The 22,703-nt window shown below is 37.4% G+C and overlaps 1 protein-coding gene across 1 annotated transcript; it reads right to left on the bottom strand.

The window, feature by feature from the left end:
- Nucleotides 1–4,313: 4,313 nt before the first annotated feature.
- LOC139762459 (uncharacterized) lies at nt 4,314–18,674 on the bottom strand. Its single transcript, XM_071687366.1, has 5 exons — nt 18,517–18,674; nt 10,548–10,619; nt 9,255–9,533; nt 5,900–5,989; nt 4,314–5,363 (listed from the first exon to the last, which is right to left on the bottom strand). Exons 1-4 carry the CDS (start codon nt 18,614–18,616, stop codon nt 5,910–5,912), a joined length of 531 nt encoding a protein of 176 aa, XP_071543467.1. The 5' UTR covers nt 18,617–18,674; the 3' UTR covers nt 4,314–5,363; nt 5,900–5,909.
- Between the last annotated feature and the right edge of the window lie 4,029 nt (nt 18,675–22,703).

Raw genomic sequence — 22,703 nt, 5'->3', positions numbered from 1 at the left:
AATATATGTATGTACCAAAGATTTATGACCAGCCAGGCGTCGTCGAGTCATTGTCGTAGTCAGGGGAACCTTATGTACCCCCAGCACAGCTATTTTCCTCTGATTAATGTCAGTGTTTTGTTAAAAGCATTATTGAACTGAGTTGAACATTTGAAATAATATATACACATATATAAAATCATATTTGATCGCCGTTTCCCGCATTAGCTAGGTAGCGCTAGGAACTGAAGAAGAAAGGCCGCATTCGCTCGTCCATTCTTTAGCTGTCATGTGCAGTGCACCACAGCTCCTTAACCACAACCAGGCCCCCACAAGCCTTTCCATTGTTTACCACGGACGCTTCACATGCCGTGATTCAATCCATTGACAGCTTATTTTACTCAAAAGGCATTTCCAAACAATTCTTCCCCTTAACCCTTGGGCTTTGTTTCACTCAGAGCCAAAGCGTCCAGGTTACTTCAAACATACTACCTGTCTCTCTTCTCATCTTAATGACATCCACACACACTTAGACATTCCAGCCTGATCCTTCAGGAGGATGAGCACTCTCTGCTTGGTTCCTTCTGAGAAAAAAAGGAGTACTGTAATGTCTCGAGCACTATTGGGATGGCATTTAAGGAGAGAGCACCCTGTCCCTTACGAGAGAAACTGAATCTTGCGTACATCTGAACTTTCCCCTTTACAACTGGAAACGAAAGAAAGACCTGTTGGTTCACTGGACTGCAAGATTTTGGCAGAATGAATTGTGGGAGACATATTTGGCCCAGTTCAAGACACTGTTGGATGGCAATGGCTGAATACCAAAGGAGTGTGCCACTCAGTTGGCCATAGCTTTGAATGGGTCAGCAATATTGATCCTGAGGTACCTCTTCAAAGAGAAGCGGCACTGATACAGAATCTTGGTTGGCAACTGTAAAACACCCATTAACTTTTGGGAAGCAGACTTTGATGCTGATTATATGGGTTTTCCAATTTGGAGTGAAATATATGATTGTGCCCATGTTTTGTCATTACAACGGTGAATTATGGTGTTTTGCAAGTAAACTGAGCACAAATAACATAAATATGGATAGCGAAGACGAACATAAAGACATGTAGGGAGAAATCCATCCCGTCACTATTGACTTTAGCTAGCAGTGTTGCTGCTTCTCCATTCTGAGATGTTGCATAGGTCCCAACTGAGAGAGGGTACGTGTTCAGTCCGAGAAAAAGAGTATTAAACGGAGAAGGGGAGAAAAAGTGAGACGAAATGTGTGGTGGGGACCTCAGCATAAATGTGAATAGAGAAGGAAGTTGAAGAGCGAGTCTATGGAAAGAAGATTGTAGGCAATAGAAAGAACTCTTAGGAACACTACTTATGATGATGTGAGGGAGGGGGGTGGAGTAGTTCCATCAACTGCTGCAGTGGAATAGCTGGAGAGAAAGTTATACATTTGGGAAAGGATAAAAGCAGAAAGACCAAAGGAAGTTTAGAAAGCAAACACTTAAGCTACTCCCTGTCATATGCTTTGGAGATATCAAGGGATACAATAAAAAATTCTATGGAAATCACAAAAAGAGATTGACCAGAAGTGAATCACACATAAAGTTGACATTGCACTGCGAAATCCATAATGGTGATCAGGAAAAAAGGCAGTGGGATTCTAATTGTTTGAGAAAAAGGGAGTTAAGGAGAGTTCTAGACTGAGACAACAGCAGTGAGAGCAATGGGGCACTAAGAAAGAGAGGTGGGTTTTTAGACATTAACGAAGTAAGTCAGCAAGGATAGGAGGAACTTCATAGGCACACTCAGTTTGCCTCGTAACCCTTTCACCTTGTTTGAAGCTAGGAAAGTATTCCAATACCCTGGCACATGGAAAACTTAGATGACATAAATTCAGTGGGAGGAGATGAGGGCGGAGGATTAGACGTAGAATCATTTAAAGTTGAAGGAAAGTAAGGTAACAGAAGAATGGCTTTAACAGTTGGAGGGTTAGCTATAGATTGTTTATGTGAAAAGAATTGTCTGTAAAGTCAGATTGGAAATATTTTGATAAAGAACCAGAAAGATTTGTCAGAAGACATCAGATGAGCATTTATTGTGAAAGTGCACTAGACTTTTTGAATGGATTTGCAGTGACTTGGAGCAGAAATGAAAGCATAAAGGTTCATGAGAAGGGAAGAGCTTCATACTGTAATACATTCTCTCCTTGGTGCAACAGGCATCAAATCAAGAACTGATCATCAAACCATGATTTAAAATAGAGAGAGAGAGAGATCTAGTAAAAGGGAAGTAGGGCAGTATCTCCTGCCAAGATAACTTTCACAATGCATTAACACAGCATACTTAGGGCATCCTGACCATCGAAGCAGTATTGCTGGGAAAAATAGGAAACCTGCATAGGTTTGACTGCTGAGGTCTCTCAGTGATATAGGTGGTCGTACGAGGAGGGGGCTAGAGGATAGGTATACCCACTTAGAATTTATAAAATAGACAGGTCAGACTTAAGGGAACTAAATGTGTACATCAGGAGGATTCAGAAGTAAAGAAAGAGGTTTAGTATGATGGAGAGTGGTCATAAATGTAGAAAACTCATGTCAGGAGTTTATTTGTTCCAGATACTTAAAGGATTTATCCCAAGTAGAGCCTAATCAGTTCTTGTGTAGTACTTTGTAGTCCTTTGTATAAAGGATTTTAGTTTATGAACATGAGAAGAGAAATGCTTTGTGGCAAGACATATCACAAAAGTTGGAGAAACTGGGGAAATAGGGCATATGAAATGTAAAAGCAAAGCTTTTTAGGTTAAAGAAAGTTTGAACCAGGAGGCTTCAAAGTTGGGTGGCTAAAGATTCATGATGCAATGAAGTTATTTGTTAAAATAGGCACAATTGCCACCATTGGAATAGGAGGGAAGGGGATGTGAAATATAAAGGCAAAGTTTTTGAGGTTAAAGATACTTTGAGTTAGATTGCTCGAGTTGGGTAGCTCAAGGTCCATGAGATGAATATAGATTTTGTAATAGGCAAAATCACCATTATTGGATTAAAAGTGGTGGTAGAAATTAAAGATAAATATGAGAATGGCAACTGTAGACACAATGTATGCTGTAAGCTTATCATTACCTACCCCTTTTGTACCCTTCCCCCACAATATCATAGACACTTTGCCCATGTGCACTTAAGAAAAAGTATTATTCAGACTGCCTGAAAGTGGATATACTTATGTGAAGCAATTATAAATGAACTTATTGTAGTACCTTCAGTAGCCTTTCCACCAAAAATTCCGAGATTGCAAAATAAAAAGGTTTATAATGAGGAAATTAAAAGGTCTAATAATTTTCTTCACCATGTGACCACTCTCCCAGCAGTCTGCTTTTCCATTCTAATCTCTGGTAATAAACTAATATATCAACCCTAAATGTCTGTTACCCAAGTCTCCTAGATTTCTCATTGCTTATAATACCTCATCTTAATTCCATCTTTGTCATGATAGTAACAGTGACTAAACTAGCATCTCTGTCCTTAAAATTCCTTAGATACAGTTATGCTTTTCCTCAGGTATTTGTTTAAGTGAGAGATAGTATGCACTTCATCTACCCATGTTAACAAAGATAATTCAACAGAATACTCTATAAATATGGTTTTTAGCAATGAATGCACAAATACTGTCTAAATCTGAATCTGCTGTGCTGAAATATGTGCAATGACAAGACATTTTACATCTTATAATAACCCATTCTTAAATGCAAAATCTTTCCAATAGAATTCACTTCATTCATCAAAATCTTCTGTAACAAACCAGTCAGTCATTCTGGGAATAAGCTGATTTCCACTTTAGCTCAACATTATGCAAGATTAGAAAGGGAAGGGAATTTGCAGTTCCACACTTAATATACTTTCCGAGATGAGTTGCCCAAATGAATATGACAACAGTAAGAGCATGAAGTTTGCTGGAGAATTTTGAGATGTGGTGCTATTAAGAATGAAGGTTATGATAAGTGCAATGATAAGAATAAAAAATGTTCAGCAGAAGTGGTCTGTCCATGTATGCAGGACTGAGCCAAGACTTCTGTAGGTTACACATTATGAACATGATCAAGTGACAATTCATTAAATGAGCAGGAATAGTAATGGACTTTGACACAGACTTTTCACTGTATAGCTAGACAGTGCTGTTAGGCTGTTGTTGAATTAATCTCTCATACATTATTTTTGGCAATACCATTGCATTAATCTCTTAGAAATACAATTAGTTTTTTGAACAAATATGTTTAGAAATACAAATATTTTTTTAGAGTATTTTATTCTTTCTAAAAATACAGAAGCAGGTGGAAAGAAATAATAAAATAATACTTAATCTGAGCAATGCTTTTAAATCTGGTTCCAGCTACATAAAGATAAATGATAGAGAACAAGAACTTAGCACCACTTAGTGGGAATAATTTTGTCCAATCGTGTGACTGAATTATTATTTGTAATTGACAGGAGCGATACAAAATACTCTTAAAATCCTACTGAAAACTAGAACAAATCACAAGACAAATCACAGGACTGAATTCATAACTATGGAACGAATATGAAATTCGAAATCCTCCGAAAATGGTAGCTGGGCTATTATGTTGTGTCCACAGGAGTAGGCAGGGAGAGAAGGATGAAAGTGTCCTTTATACTACACAATAAACAGCTCTGGGGAGTTAAGATCTCAACCCAAAAGCCTCAATACTGGCAGTGACAAGGCCAATATCTACATCCAAGACCTCTGCCAGCACCGGTGAACTTTGTACATATTTTAAAATTACAGGTAGGGACTGAAAGGAGTTTGGTATCAATATAGATGAACATCAACTGTGGAAACTCTTAAGTATTCATATACTCTCAGTTAGTGTTCACAGACATCCAGATGAAAGCAAACTGCAGCTTTTACCTTCAACTTTCATAAATAAACACAAAATAAGAGTTCTTTCCCAAAGTTAACCAGAGGTGACATTCTCTCGTGTCAGAGCCCAATGCTATCATTAACAAAATACAGGTTTGATATAAAGATGAAACCTTATTTTACACATTTGTATTACAAATAGAAATATTAACTACTGTATACAGAAACAATGTCATCCTCTTAATATCAAACTTCACACAGAATACAATATTGCTTTGAAAATAAAAAATATGTGAAATGTACTGCTTTATACAAACTTCAGTATGATATTAGTTCAGCAAAGGGCTGTAGACCTATATTACATTCAATATAAACTGTGTCCCTTTTACATTTGGTTCTTTATTTTCTCAAACACAAGCTAAACATCAGGGAACTTGTGCTTGCGAGGAGGCCCCTTCTTGTGACCAGATCACACCAGTTCACATTCTCCATCAAAGGTTGCCGTGATCTGTTGAAATAAAAAATATGTATATATTACATGTCAAAAATTATTACATGAAACTGAAAAAATGCACAAAGTCACTGAAATACACACACAGCAGTATTAAAACACTGACAACTGCTCCTCCCTAACAGCTTCAGTGCACACCAAGAGAATCAATGCAAGGTGAAGTTCAAATTCACCACTCAAGGTGCCAATATATACCATAAATTCAACTCACTGGCAGGTAGTTCATTTTATGCCAAGTTCTTGCTATACTTTTTTGTTAACATACAAAAATTTAAATGTATTCTCACAGCCTTGGTATTCCACTTCCATAATTCCCAGAAGTAAACAAAGGTAAAAAAAAAAAAAAAAAATTGTATGATAGGAGGCCATGAATGTAAGACTCCCTCCCCATTCAGTACAAACGGGTAATTATATACCGGTTATTACAAAATCACACGAAAAAAAATTAGACTTGCACACCACATGATTTCTTAAATTAAAACTTTACAAAATTCCTAGAAGTGCTCATACTAGCACTCTCAGTGAAAACTTACCAATGCTCAACTAGACCTTCCTTCCTTTGCGTCCTCGACGGCCCTTTGCTGGGGGTGCTGGCGTCTGTGGCTCTTCCGCTTCTTCCGCACCTGTTGAGTAAAATAATAATTAACTAGTTATCACTTATACAACAAACACCATTCAAAAATGCCAAATCAATTTTCTTAGCACCTCACTCTTAGCTACTACATGTGGATTATACTGCACAAATAACTATTTATGCAACGTCAATCAAATGTTAAGAACAAAGTCGAAGACAATGGCATCAAATCCTTAATCAGCAGGTTTGACTGGATGTGATTTTGAGGAATTTGTAAAGCAACATTTTGGCATGAAATATACATTAAATCTAAAAATTATTTACGTAGGATTACACATTTTGGTTTCTCTAATTATAATCAAAAGCTTCAAACTCTCTCTAAATAAAATTTTAAGTTTTGACTTCTCATGTGAAGCGTCTGGGGTAAACCATGGAAAGTTCTGTGAGGCCTGGATGTGGAAAGGGAGCTGTGGTTTCGGTGCATTATTACATGACAGCTAGAGACTGAGTGTGAACAAATGGGGCCTTTGTTGTCTTTTCCTAGCACTACCTCGCACACATGAGGGGAAAGGGGGTTGTTATTCCATGTGTGGCGAGGTGGCGATGGGAATACATAAAGGCAGACAGTATGAATTATGTACATGTGTATATATGTATATGTCTGTGTGTGTATATATATGTGTACATCGAGATGTATAGGTATGTATATTTGCGTGCGTGGACGTGTATGTATATACATGTGTATAAGGGTGGGTTGGGCCATTCTTTCGTCTGTTTCCTTGTGCTACCTCGCTAACGCGGGAGACAGCGACAAAGCAAAATAATAATAATAATATATACATATATATATTCATGTGTCTGCAAGGAAATAATTTTTAAAACTTTGTCCAAAACTTTTATTCCTTCACATGTTATTGAGCCATTCATATTCGACTCTGGGGTTCCTACATTTTTGGCATTCCATAAGTGCACGTTCCACAGTAATATTGCAAATGCAGGTGTCACACTCTGCAGCAGATCTCTTCTCCATAAGTGACCACTGGTCAACATAGTCCCTATCTCCAGTCAACCAAGAACTCTCCTAAACAGCAATTCCTGTTGAAGAAGGAATGCCATACTTCAACACCTTTCTTTAGCCAATGTAATTTGTTATTTTTGGGGCTTTCATCAAGTCCTATCTATACATATTTATTTCATTTATTATACTTGATCACTGTATAGAGCATCAGTGAGGTAGCGCCTGGAAACTGACAAAAAATGGCCCATTCACTCATATACACATATATATACATAAATGCACATATACATACATACACAGACATGTACATATTCATACTTGCTTATCTTCATCCATTCCTGTTGCTACCCTATCCCACAAGGAACAGCAGTGCTACCTTCCCCTGCTTCAGTGAGGTAGTGCCAGGAAAACAGACAAAAAAGGCCACATTCATTCACATGCAGTCTCTAGCTGTCATGTGTAATGCACTGAAACCACATCGCCCTATCTACATCCAGGCCCCACACACCTTTCTGTAGTTTACCCCAGACGTATCACATGCCCTGATTCAGTCCACTGACAGCACGTCGACCCAAGTATACCACACTGTTCCAATTCACTCTATTCCTTGCATGCATCTCACCCTCCTGTATGTTCAGGCCCCAATTGCTCAAAACCATTTTCACTCCAACCTTCTACCTCCAATTTGGTCTCCCACTTCTCGTTCCCTCCACTTCTGACACATATATCTTCTTTGTCAATCTCTCCTCACTATTATCTATAACTTACATAATTCTTTTCTCTTAGCTAATCAAAATCATTGTGGGATATAACATCTGCTATGCATTATAAATATGTCCCAAACACCAGCTAAATTTTACTCTTATCCTTGAGTAGATAATATGCAATGAAAAAAAGCAATGTGGATTTGCTGAGAAACAATACGGCCTGGTGATGTATTAAGTAACAAGGACGGGTGTGGCTGACACATCTAACAGCTTAAGGGCTTAGGGTCATACTATACTCTTACTTCTAACAGGCAAGGAATAGGATGAAAGAGCTGGAAATGAGTGATGACTGATAAATAATACATGGTGCACAGCAGGTAATCACTTTAGAAGTAACTCTGACAAAAGAGATATATGTATCGCAAGTGGAAAGGGAAGACAGAGAAGAATATAGGGTATAATGAGAAGCTTAGGGCATCTGGGCCCAATTTTCAGAAGAGTGGGGTGGGGGGAATTAGGCAGAAAGAGCTGGAGAAGTGTGATAAAAGGAAGACATACTGTTATTAGCAACACAAGGATGTATGAAGTTGTAATGGGAATCAAATATGGATGGTGGGCTCCGGTTCTCACGTGTTATACATAATGACTGGCCCATTATATATAATGACTGAGAGACTGGATGTGATTACATTAGGCTCCTGTCCATTTGTTCATGATGCTACCTCCCTAAAGTATTAAGGCAGCAAGGTTTAAAAAATATAAAAATGAACCCTTTTGCCTACTCTCAAATCAGCAGTGGTGTATAACAAGCAGCAAACAGATCAAATGTGAATACAAATAAAGTGGGCTAACCTTCTGATTTCAATTTAGCTAACAGGAGGCACCTTTGAATACTAATCATTCATATGTACCAAATAAATATGAGATTCTCTGAATATTGAGTAAAAGATTTTTGTCACTGCAAACAGGTAATTCACTTCATGGAGTTCTATCAAATTACAGATAAGTCAAAGGTGGTATATTAGCACATAATACATTTAGCACATTAATCACAATAATACCATTGAATTCTAAATTGTTAAAAGGTAAAACAAAAAATACATTAATAAAACAGTAAATGAACATTACTAGTAAATGTTAATTATCCATACAGATGAGAAACTGGTGTAAAACTTTAAGTGATAACTATGAGGGCGTTAAGTAAATTGTACACCCATCATAGAGTTCAGAACTTCATAAATCAAACTTGCAACCAAGCTCATAATGTCCTTGTAAAGAATCTTTTATACATCAAACTGTCTACGCAACAAAGTTATGTTCATTATCAAGTTTGAATTTGACGGAAAAATCTTGGTGCATGCATATCATATTATGACTAAAATTAAATAGAAATAGTAAACTACTGCTGTGTGGTTCTTTCAACCAATGCTAATGGGTCTTCATGAAGTGAATGCAGTACATAAAAAAATCAGATTAAAGAATATTCAGCACAAAAAAAGCAGTCTTGAGAAAATACCTATATCATACAGTTGTAACAGTAAGAAGTCTTTGGCTGTTAATAGTAAGAAAATAACCACAGAGTACAGTACCTCCATTAGTTTCTGGTTCATTTTCTTTTTCTTCTGCAGCTACTTCCTCCTTCTTTGGGGCCTCTTCCTCAGGGGCTGGTTCTTCATCTTTGGCTGGGTCTTCTGCTTTTGCCTCCTCTTCCTTTGTTTCTTCCTCTTTTGCATCTTCATCTTTTGCCTCTTCCTCTTTAGGTGCCTCCTCCTCCTCCATAGGTTCTTCTTTTGATTCCTCAACTACTCCATTCTCTTCAGCTTCGCCATTTTCTTCACCATTTGCCTCCCCATTCTCCTCAGGCTCTTCTGCATAAAGAATCATGTATTCTATATAAATACTCTGAAAACTAAACACAAAAATTTTCAGATTAGTTTTTAACATCAATGATAATAACAACTTTATAAATCAAGATGAACTCAAGGAACAGCCACCATCCACATAAAGGCTTAAGTAGCTTCTTTTTCTGCCTCCTCTCAGAATCCAAAAAAATAAACATTCATACTTCATTTTCATTTTGCGATAAATACTTTAGTACAAAGAACATTTACTGTATCCCAACATACAGGGGCTCCACTGGGAAAAAAAATGACATATGTATAATGTTTTTTTTCATATATCACCATTTCCCACATCAGCGAGGTAGCGACAAGAACAGATAATGGAGCCTTGGAGGAAAACCCTCACTTGGCCCCTTCTCTGTTCTTTCTCATGGAAAAGTAAAACTGAGGGGGAAGATTTGCAGCCCCCTGCTCCCACCCCTTACAGTCGCCTTCTATGAAATGCATGGAATATGTGGGAAGTATTCTTTCTCCCCTATCCCAGGGATAGTATATATATATATATATATATATATTTTTTTTTCCCCCAAAAAGAAGGAACAGAGAAGGGGGCCAGGTGAGGATATTCCCTCAGAGGCCCAGTCCTCTGTTCTTAACGCTACCTTGCTAATGCGGGAAATGGCAAATAGTTTGAAAGAAAGAAGAAATATACATTCCCTCAAAGGCTCAGTCCTCTGTTCTTAACACTACCTCACTAATGTAGGAAATGGCAAATAGTATGAAATATATATATATATATATATATATATATATATATATATATATATATATATAATTCTCTCCAAAAAAAATATACTAAAAAACAACTCATCAGTAAATTACACACTTTTAAAATAAAATTAAATAAAAAAAAGGCTTTACAAAAACATGTAACCTGGCTGATTCCTAATGGTAAGTACCAACACAAATAATTAATCAACATTACCATAATATGGTAATGTATAAGAAATAAGCCAAACAAAATCAAAACTCAATAATTACCAGTGTTTGCTGCTACAGGCTCATTTTCTTTCTCCTCTGGAACAACTTCTGGCTCCTTCACTTCTTCAGGTTCTGTCAAAAATAATGTCTTACTAAATAATTCATGCACTTTAAAGGTACTTTTTTCTTAAAACCATTAAAAAGCTGCAAGATACACATCATGGTTGTGTATGTGCTATTTGTGATGACTACAGAAGAATTTTAAAACATCTTCATTTCATATTCTTAACCCATGCATACAGTCTTTACCTTAATTACGTTTTCCACATTCCTTCTTATGCTAAGCATCCGTTCAATGACCAGCTCCAAAGGAAAGGATGACCAAGCTTGACTACCAATTACTTTCCTCTCATTCGTGTATCCAAACCATTATAGCACACCCTCTTTGGCTCTCACCAATACTCTTCTTACTATCACACCTCTCTCTCTTACCCTTATAGCACACCCTCTTCAGCTTTCTCAACCATACTCTTCTTACTAATGCACCTCTCTTACACTGTCATTTCTCAATCAATCCTACTCATACCATATAATGCAATCAAATATCAATTTCCACAATATTACAACAAAAGGCCTCCACAACGTAGTGGTGAACATTACTATAGTAGTGTTTTCCTGTTCTCGCCCAACTGTATTGGTTTCACCCCAGACTTTCCCAGCTAGAGGATGTCTCCTCTCCTAATGTTCTCATACCTGTATTTAGTAGTTTCCCAGTAAGAGGATGTTTCTTCATCCAATATTGTCAGCTGCACGTTATTAGTTAGGTGGGGCACTTGAGGGTTACTAATAGGTATGATTAGCTATTTCTGTTCTCCCTGTCAAACATGTTATAATCAGAATATTTCATAAATCTTCATCTAACCTCTAGTCATACCATCATATATATATATATATATATATATATATATATATATATATATATATATATATATATATATATATATATATATATTTCTTTTTCTTTCAAACTAGCCGCCATTTCCCGCATTAGCAAGGTAGCATTAAGAACAGAGGACTGGGCCTTTGTGGAATATCCTCACCTGGCCCCCCTCTGTTCCTTCTTTTTGGGGAAAAAAAAAAAGAGAGAGAGAGAGGGGAGGATTTCCAGCCTCCCGCTCCCTCCCCTTTTAGTCGCCTTCTACGACACGCAGGGAATACGTGGGAAGTATTCTCCATCCCCTATTCCCAGGGATAATATACACACACACACACACACACACACACACATATATATATATATATATATATATATATATATATATATATATATATATATATATATATATATATATATTTTTTTTTTTTTTTTTTTTTTTTTACTTTGTCGCTGTCTCCCGCGTTTGCGAGGTAGCGCAAGGAAACAGACGAAAGAAATGGCCCAACCCCCATACACACGTACATACACACGTCCACACACGCAAATATATATATATATATATATATATATATATATATATATATCTTTTTTCTTTCTTTCAAACTATTCATTTCCCGCATTAGCGAGGTAGCGTTAAGAACAGAGGACTGGGCCTTTGAGGGAATACCCTCACCTGGCCCAATTCTCTGTTCCTTCTTTTGAAAAAAAAAAAAAAAAAAAAAAAAAAAAAAAAAAAAGGAATCACAATTTTGCGAGTGATCATTTTCCCCGTGGACTCAGGAATATATATATATATATACATATACATACATACATATATATATATATATATATATATATATATATATATATATATATATATATATATATATAGCACAGAGTACGGTCCTGCTGTCATGAGCAATTTCATTACAATCCATGCCGATCCTTTGTAGCTTAAGATTTTGTCATAAATGATTGTTTTCAGGAGTAAATATATGGTTTATATATGCATGGTTAAAAGCTGGGAACACTGGCTTAAAAGTTTTATCTTCCCATAAAACACATATAATCAATCATATGCACCCTCCCCAACCCTTTTACACTTGGGGCCAACACCTAGCATCTATAAAGCACTGTCAGAATTACACTACTATCAATTTACTCACCAATTGCCCCCACCCACTCCTCAATGAACCAAGGACCTTTACCCCCTCACGGATCCTATGGTTCATTTCAGCTCTGTTTCCCATCCACTGAAATGCACATCCACTTCCTGGTACCTACAACACCCTATTTCCTCTCCTCTAGGTTCACTCCCTTCAAACCTGCCCTCAAACTGACCCTCTGACCTACTTATCCTGTTTACCTTGCTCTTATTCTTAACTCTAACTCCTCCTCTCACACACTATATAACTCAAGGCACTAGCTTCTGCATTTACTCACATGAGTTAGAAATTGGAGTTATATCATGTGCAGGTAGCAACTGACTTAACTCCTAGCCCCATCCCACACCGACCTAACAACGGACCCATCCCTCTGCAAAACCCTCATACCTACCTTCCTCCTTACACCATCCATAAACAAGTTAATCAGACATGGTGACATCACACGCTTGAAGCAGACCCTGCTTCACCCGGAATCAACCCCCCCCACTTCCTATTTACACAAATACACTCTCCCAAAAGCAAATCACTGGTTCTAACAGCTGTCTTACCACTCCATATACCTAAAGCACCTTCTACAAACCATCTCTATCAATTAGATCCGCCACCCTACTTTCCCAAGAGCAATTCCTCATTGCCTTTAGTAGCAATCTACCCCCCACCAAATAACTGCAGCATCTTTCGTAAAACATCTCTGTCTATCAGGTCCATTAATACCAAACACAAATCGATCTCTCACTAAATATTTGTCAAAGAGTTTTTCAAAATAAACGTTTAGTCCACATACCCTCAACAGCTGCTGATTCCAAAAAGCTCCCCCCCAAACTGATGCTATGTGCATGCCACCATCCTCTCAGTAAACACTTCAGTACGCCTTGCCTTTATACAAACGCACTATAATGGCAATCTGCCAGTCCACTGGCACTCCATTTGGAGCCAAACATAAAATGAAAATCCTAACAAAGCATTCAACAAGTGTCACCCGCTTTTCTTAAAGAACTGCAATCCCAATTTCCTTTCCAATATTTCCCCCTTTTTAAAGTTTTTTCTACCTCTTCTCTTTTCACTAAACCTTTTTTGCCTTGACTCTTTAGCTCCGCGTACCACCATGTCCCGAAGACCCTTCACCAACTCTATGGTGGGCAACTGACCTTCCTCATCCCGCAATCGTTACTTCTTCACAAATAACCACATCCCACCTTACACAAGCTATACGCCGCTACACATGAAGGCATTAATGCCTTACGTACCATATATTCCTAATAACTCCTCAAGCTTTACTTACTCAACTTTAGCCATTCAAACAGTTTCTCCGAATATTCGTTTCCTCACTCAAGCCCATTTATCAAGCTCTCTCTTTCGACACCACCTTCCCATCATGCAGGTTCCCACTTCTCCAAAGCTTCTACAAACTTTCACCCTTTCCTCCAAAAATAAATAATCTGACATCTGACATCCCAACAGCTGCCCAGCTCAACACATTTACTTCTAAGAGCCTCTCTTAGCATGCCCATCAATGAGCACATAATCCAATAATGCTCGCTCACCGTGAACCCGTCACCCAAACACAATCGTTTGTCCATTACCTAACCTAGAACCCTTATCTAACCAAGGATTCCCAGTAACTTTCTGCCTAACACACAACAAGCTGTTCATCATTTCCACTTATTCTAAGTTCCCAATGCAACACAATCATAACCCCAACTGCGACATACATCAACTCCTGCTTTCAAATCTGCTAATACTAATCTCTCATAAATTGCCGACAAACTCACTCAACAACACATTCCTTATTATCTCCAAAAGATAATCTCTTAAGAAATTTACTACATTTCTATTCGTTCTAAGAGTAACTTTCAATGAATAAAACGAAAAAGAGAAGTACATGAGCTACTCCGTCACACATGCAAGCAAAACTGAACCATCAGCCACTCAGAACAATGCTGTATACAAGCACACAATCACTAGACATAAAATATTCCATGAAATATGGCGTCATCTACGAATTCCGCTATATTGCATGAACTAGATTCCCGAAAAAAAATCTTAAATGTGACTCTTAGCTTTGAAGCACTGTAATAAATTTCCTTGAAGTTTAGTGTCCTTAATCACGAGAGTTTTGGACTTAGGTTTTAAGGGCGAAACGATGTCATTTTCATATGAAGTTGTGATTTCGACCTCAAATGAACAAGATCCTTTCTTGTCCTTACAGAAGCAATCATATTCTTTATAAAATCTACTAAAACATCGCCATTCTAAGCTTTCATAAAAATAGGACGTTTAGTTTTCCCTTGCCCTGCAGAAGTGAATGACAAACGGATGAACAAACAGGCAGACGGGAAAGTTGACAACAGTACAACATACAAAATCTACGTTTTGCTGGACCCTTACAAATATCAGAACCGACCAGTTTACGTCATGACAAGTCTTTCGTGTAACTTGAAACTATATCGCCTCCCGATTAGAAATAGGAGTGGGTCTGAGTTCATTTATTAACTATATTTCATATAGCAGAACATAAGAAAACTGGGCCATCCTTAATGCCTCTGGTATGAAACGGAGTCGCTCTTCAGCCACCTAACGTCAAAAATAGGATAAACTGGCACAATTCTTTTGAAATTCCGAAAAAGATGCAACACAATATCACACGGAGATTTAATAGTACGCTATTTTTTCTTTAAAGTGGTATATGTTCCGTAACGAAGATCTAATATTTCCTTCCATACATATTTAAGGTACATTAGGTTAGTTCTGGCTTCGTTAGATTACCGAAGACTATTGCTTCCCGATCGCATTATGCGTCCTTTTTACCTAATGGCGCCGTTAAAATAAGAGCATTTTCTAATTCTTTAAACCCCTGACAATGACAACAATTTGCTTTACTAATTACGGGAAAACTAATTCTCAAAGTACTGGCACAGAATAACTCTGCGATATTACATTTCATAGTTAACAAATCTTAACACAGGACGATGGATTGGATAACCAAAAAAATTACGCAAAATGTTGAAGTTCCAATCTGGAGACGTTATAAACTATTGAGTTGATCGAATTACCCAAGGGTCATTTCAATCAAATGAAAGTACAATGGGTACATATGAACTCATTATTTACATTTAATGGGCTACATTACGCCCGGGGAAATATTATAGAGAATCATCATCAAAGGGATCCTTTAATTCACCTTCCCGATGGCTGTCTCCCAAAACGACGAAACTCACATATATATCATATTGACACTACATACACAACTGTAGAATTAATGGAAGCATTAGAATAAAAAAGTAACTATATATTAAGTTTTTATGTGAGGCATCAGTCGCAGGTGGGTGGGTGTCAACACAGGTGCCAGGACCTGTGTTGCGCTATCCACAAAAAAATATGTTTTAGGTAGCAAATTATTTCTCTCTTCGTAAAACCTATGATTACTTGTTTCTTGGTTATTTTTCTATTAAGGTGTTAAATAATTCTTGAAACTCTGATCTTCACTTCACTTGAAGAACAATAACAAAAAAAATTGGGCTCTCATAATCGGGCAGCAGACTACGAACCACTTCAACGAAAATATAGAAAAACAAAACCCTGTCTACACACACACACACACACACACACACACATATATATATATATATATATATATATATATATATATATATATATATATATATATATAAATTGGTCGACTGGATCACCCACAGTAAAACCGGTGTGTTTTACGGCTTCCACCGCAGTCCTCTTGAATTTCGGTGGTCTCTGATAGGGATACCGATCGGCTGAGTGGTCAGGCCGGTTACAGCAGTTTTTATGATATACAAAATGAGAATATGGTTAAAATAAAAAAAATATTAATATCAATATGTAACTAAATTAAAGTTATGGCGATCTTAACACTAAAAACTTCAACTGGGTTCACTGTGCTTTCATTCGGATAAACTATTACATAAGTAGATAAAAACGTATCCAAGGTTTTTCAAAATAAAATTAATATCTAGTATCATCATCACGTAAGAAAACTACCAAATAGAAACAAGCCATAATAAGCCTCAATATGCACTAATAAATACACAAATAAAAACTGGGAGCATGTAACAAATATTGTAGTATGCGCTACACTTATTAACATTGACTCGCGAGTCTGCATACTTAATTAATCTGCAGTTCTAAAAAACCACACCATAAACTGATACACAAAATGTATCTTGTATCATACATTCCCACGTTCATCATGCTTCGGTTCCATCTACAGATGAGTATACACTTTCTTTACAATATGGTTTCCGATGGCGTTCGTTATTAGCGAAGACCTATGCCGAAGTTGATCGGGCAGGATGTATTGTCATACGGAGATCCCTTATGATAAATACTATCATTTGTATTATCACAATTTAATTCAATACATTTCACGCTAATCATAATTTTGAGTTCAATGTGCGTGCTTTCATTTGGGTAATCATATGGACCGCTGTGTCGTGTTGTACACCCACGTAACGTTACATAACCAAAGTTGGCAACACAAGTTCTACATAAACACAAAGTACAATACAGTAGGCGTCCGTCACTGTCGCATTATCAATATTTAAGAACCACTTAAAATTGACTAAAATATATTTTCGGAACACAAGACTAACATATATTTCAGATAAACACTCAAGTCGGTTGCTAAACAAAAGCGATGGATATTATTCCGCTGCAAAACATACACCCAACTACCAATTACATGCACGTTTAAGAAAGCAGACACGAACAGCGTTTTATAAAATAACATGATTATTCTGACTATTATACAAACCACGTGCTCTCATGCGACCTGTACCAGACTATTTCTAATCTTTATCTAATTCACATGTACAGTAAACACCGTTACAAAACTTTCTAATAATGATAATGATATATTGTGGCGCTGATTTGAAACGTGGTGCGGTCATTATTTAATTCTAAACAGTATAAAAACATCAAGTAATGAGCATACTTACTCTAATAATGAACACTATGTCTAAGTGGAATTGGGTATTTGCTCGAAATCTTGCAAAGTATGAAGCTTGATTGAATAACAGGTTGGCAAGTCTTTTGTAGTCCCACTTTAAGACGAGCGTCACGCACCACTTGGATAGCTCTCAAGCATCAACGCACAAAGCCAAGGACTAAAATCCTTTAAGAGTATATATTTTCAAACCTGGGATTAAGTAATACTCTTCACCACAATCGTAAACTTTGTAACTCTAATGAAATTCTCGAGAAAATATTTCAAATTGCGCAGCAGCAGAAGAAATAAATTCAAATTTTCAATCTCGATTCGTTCCAGTATTGTGCGAGTATTAACCGAAAACCTTACGCCACCTCACAATCCAGTAAACTAATCCTTCAGTCACCCACAACACCATCTCGAAACCACATAAGGTCTAGTATATGAAGCTTAACCATGAGTGGCCTGTTATTAAATTTACGATGCAGCAACAGTTACACCTTAATGGCCGACATCCTAATATTTATACACATATTCCATGCACGTGTATTTTCACCATGAAACAGCAGTCAAAAGGCAATACACACTTGCCTTCGTCAGACGAACAGCAGCTCAGACTCACGCTTAACAGCCAGTTATTCCTTGATCCCACAACTGATGTTGACGGTAGGCCGAGATAAAACCCATTCGTCTGTTCAACAAAACTACCACGTGGATAGCACATTTACTGCTACACATCACACAAACATTAAGGATAATTAGGTTTCACCACAGGAAAAAAATTTTCAATCACTTTCACGTCCGTTCACTCATGTTATCTCGTGTCAGGTACACTATTCCCAAAAAGTTGCAAGGTGTTCCAAGGATGGAATAATGGTGGAAGTGCGCGACTCCCATGCGCGAGCCTGTCAACATCTTCCAGGCTTGGATGTCCATCACATGGTTAATTGGACATTAGAGGGCTAAAATTCACATGGCACCTACCTGGTGCTTTGGCTTTTGCTGATTTCCTTCCTCTTTTCGTAGGAAGTACTTCTCTAATTTCAGGTGCCTTCCTTCGACCGCTGCTGCGAGTTGTAGGCATCTTGACTCAGTGAGTTTCCGCGTCGTAGTGGGTCTGGTTGGCAACAGCGTTACTGGTCCCGGGAAATACTGATGCCGTGCTTACTCAGTTTTGAAATATTCAAAATTTGCATTTCAGATCATTTTTTTCAATACAATTTCAAATTATATGATAAAGATATAATAATACTGTTCTGTAAGCACTTTTAAGGTGGTTAAACGGTGCAATGTGATCCATCCAATACATTTACGCTTTTGTCAATATGGCATCACTGTAGAGGGAGGGGATGGAGAGTGGGGGCGCCACGAAAGACGCTTCGCTTGGTTATATAACCATGTGTGTGTTACGTAACGTAACAATGGAAACCTTATTCAAATCTAGTCTTATTGCATCCTTGGTCTATAATTATTTTCAAACTAGAAGTCAGGTTGTACTAAGAGAGAATTAAACCACAAGATAGATTTCACTCATCCGTAATGGAAGGAGCGATTTGTATGAGTTCTAAGATGCATCTCTTCTACTGTCCCACATTTTTAGACATAAACATAGCAGTTTGTAACCAAAAAAAAAAAAAGTCCTTAACTTTTTCGAAAACGTGAAATTTATTTAGAGCACTTTCTTTAGCGCAGCAGGACATAACTGGTTTCAAAGTAATCGAAGCCATTGTTGCGCTCTAACAACGTTCATAATATTTAGATTTATGATATGAAATATTTAACGCTTGTATGAGTGATGATTTTGGTCACAGATAATATCACAATCGTAATATTCAATATGGGCTTAACTAAATATCCATCCACAGATTTACTGCTACCAGACTCAGAATCCTGCCTATCTTAAGCCAGTCATTGATCCGAACTTCGGACCACCCGGTTATCTTAAATCTGACGAACTTTAACCCACCCAACTTAGGTTAGAAACGTTGGACATGGTAAAATTTGGTCTAGTTTTGTATCAGACTATAACAGCAATTCACTTAGAAACTGACGACCTGTAGAAAAATTGTCAAATATAAGCAGTCAATTTTTTTTGACGGATTTGTAAAAGATGGATTTGAAAATCTGACCCTGCCCCATACCTTCCAGGGCTGTGTTAAAACTATTCTGTATAGAATTTGGATGGGAATTATCAAGTTCACCTTTTTGATCATGTGATTTACTTTCTTGTTTCACGTAAAAAATTATGTCGAACGATCAAAATTAGACTAAATTATCTAGACATTGCATTATAATTCCCGCCCGGTTGCAAGTTAAAACCGATTATTTGATGTAATTTTAATTTACATAAAGTAATAATAATCTCTGGTGAACGAAGTAAGACCATCGAACCGAAAAAAATGCCAACTTTCAAACTTTTCGTAAGTTTCATTTCCTTTTTTGTGTTTAACTAGCTCAAACATCAGTCGAATATCTTTAACATCAGATTTTCTACACCCACACGAATGTAAGTCTCTCTTGCTATAACACTAATATTAACTACACGTACACTCTCTCTCTCTCTCTCTCTCTCTCTCTCTCTCTCTCTCTCTCTCTCTCTCTCTCTCTCTCTCTCTCTCTCTCTCTCTCTCTCTCTCTCTCTCTCTCAAAAGACAACACGAGTATGAAACTCTCTCCCCGTAATACAGTTTATAATCACAAATGGTACATTCTTAACTAGGTTGAGACGTGGCAACACGATAGTCAGATTCTCACGTAACACATAATTAACAATCATACTAATCACACGTGAATACTAGAAGCTCGTACACACACAACCCATCCCGTTAATGCAGAAAACGGGAATGAATCGGGGAATTGTAAGACTATAAGGGACTATAAGGGAATAGTATAAAGAGAAAATAATACCTTAGCAACTAGAAGTAACATAGCATGATCTCTTTGTGTTCAACGGTTATAATGGTACTTCCTGCAGCCTCCATTGTACGCCATTACATCCGCGTTTTAATGGCAATACCAACGTTTTTTTGTTTTGTTTTTTGTAAATTGATCGTATTGGTAATACTGACTTGACAGTTGAGAATATTCATCTTTATCTATGGTTGGAAAATTGACAAAACTTGAATTTTGAAGTGTCAGAGGGTACACAGGTTAACAGGTTACAAACATTTAGCACGTCGTAAGGGATATATATTCCTATGAGTCCACGCGGAAAATGAAACACGATAAGTTCCCAAGTGCACTTTCATGTAATAATCACATCATCAGGGGAGACACAAGAGAAAAGTATAACAGTCATTTGATATACAACGAAGAGACGTAGCCAGTGGCGTCCTAGCTACGTCTCTTCGTTGTATATCAACTGACATATTTCTCTCTTGCGTCTCCCCTGATGTGATTACTACACGAAAGTGCACTTGGGAACTTGTGTTTCATTTTCCCCGTGGACTCATAGGAATATATTTGATCGCGCAAAATTGTGATCCTTTCCATATATATATATATATATATATATATATATATATATATATATATATATATATTTTTTTTTTTTTTTTTTTCATACTATTCGCCATTTCCCGCGATAGCGAGGTAGCGTTAAGAACAGAGGACTGGGCCTTTGAGGGAATATCCTCACCTGGCCCTCTTCTCTGTTCCTTCTTTTGGAAAATTAAAAAAAAAAAAACGAGAGGGGAGGATTTCCAGCCCCCCACTCCCTTCCCTTTTAGTCGCCTTCTACGACACGCAGGGAATACGTGGGAAGTATTCTTTCTCCCCTATCCCCAGGGAAATATATATATATATATATATATATATATATATATATATATATATATATATATATATATATATATATCATACACACACGACGAACAGATGATGTTCAAATGCACACCGAGTTTAGTCAGGGTAGGAAAGGTTTAAAGAACTAGTTTGCTTCACATTAATTATTTTGTTAGAGGGTGCCATTACATAGTTTTTACTGTGACTAATTAACGGTATTACTCAGTGGTTGCCATGTAAAAAGTTTGCAGTACCTCACACTCTTATTTAGTATAAGATGAATGACACATACTTGGGAGTAAACAGATAGCCTATGCATGGATGGTTTGAGGAAATATTCTGATTCATCCTATTTTTTGCAACGCATTAGGTACTCCATAGCAGTCCTGGCAGTCAAGTACAAGGATGATAGGTAGGTTTTCACCCTAGAAGTAGCACAAGGCCGTCGGTCGGTTGTGACTCAGATGGTTCTTGCCCTCTTTTCCCCTTTTTCTTGTTGATATATACATGGTAATTTAACCGCAGAGCTTTAATAGAATATATGTGATGCAGCTGAACATTCTGTTATAGACACTCAGACGAAAGATTTAATAATAAACAACCCGGCCAGAGACGCGTCAAAAACCAGTCACCTCGCCCGCGCCATTAGTGGAACTATATCAAGTGGCGAATCTTACGTTTTTATACGCGAGTATTTTCGATTGTTTTGTACGATGAAACTGTCATTGTTTCATGGTAATGCATCTTGGCAACTAACAAACCTTGAAATTTGGCTAGATAACAAATTCATAAATTCATAACCCAGGGACATGCGTATATGTTAAGTGGGACGCCACTTGAACGAGCGCGCGCCTCTCCAAAGACTAGCTAGTGTCAGCGGCCAGTGTGCGATACAGTTTTCATCCTAACTTTAAGCACTGCAGGGAAGTGAATATATGAAGAAGTACAAGCATAGATTATTCCATAAAATCAATCTTAAGACACTTTACTCTCGCTTTCTACCGATAATCAGCAGACAGCTATAAGTGATTATGTAACGTGAATGCGGGGGGAACGAGACAGGAAAGGTGGGAGGGAGAGAGTGAATGTGAGTGGGGGGGGGGGGTAGGAGAAGGGGTGGATTGTGATGATGTTATATAAGCGTTCCGTCCAAAAACAAAAAAGTGTGAGGCGCAGTATATTACTTATTATCTGATAAAATATTGCTTTGTACGCAAAAGTTTGGAATAGTCACCCTTGATATATTCTCTCTCTTGAGTGAGTTTGTGGTATATAATCGAATTGATTCCATCTTACTTATTCATATGCACCATAAATATTTCAAGATAATTGGAAGTGGCAATAGTAGGTAGAGATAACATACGCGAGGGCCAGCGTGGCCCTACAAG

Source organism: Panulirus ornatus, chromosome 43 (genome assembly GCF_036320965.1).
Source record: "Panulirus ornatus isolate Po-2019 chromosome 43, ASM3632096v1, whole genome shotgun sequence".
In the NCBI taxonomy this organism is placed as follows: domain Eukaryota; kingdom Metazoa; phylum Arthropoda; class Malacostraca; order Decapoda; family Palinuridae; genus Panulirus; species Panulirus ornatus.
Note: the sequence above shows the minus strand (reverse complement) of the source record. Positions and strands in the feature narration are given on the sequence as shown.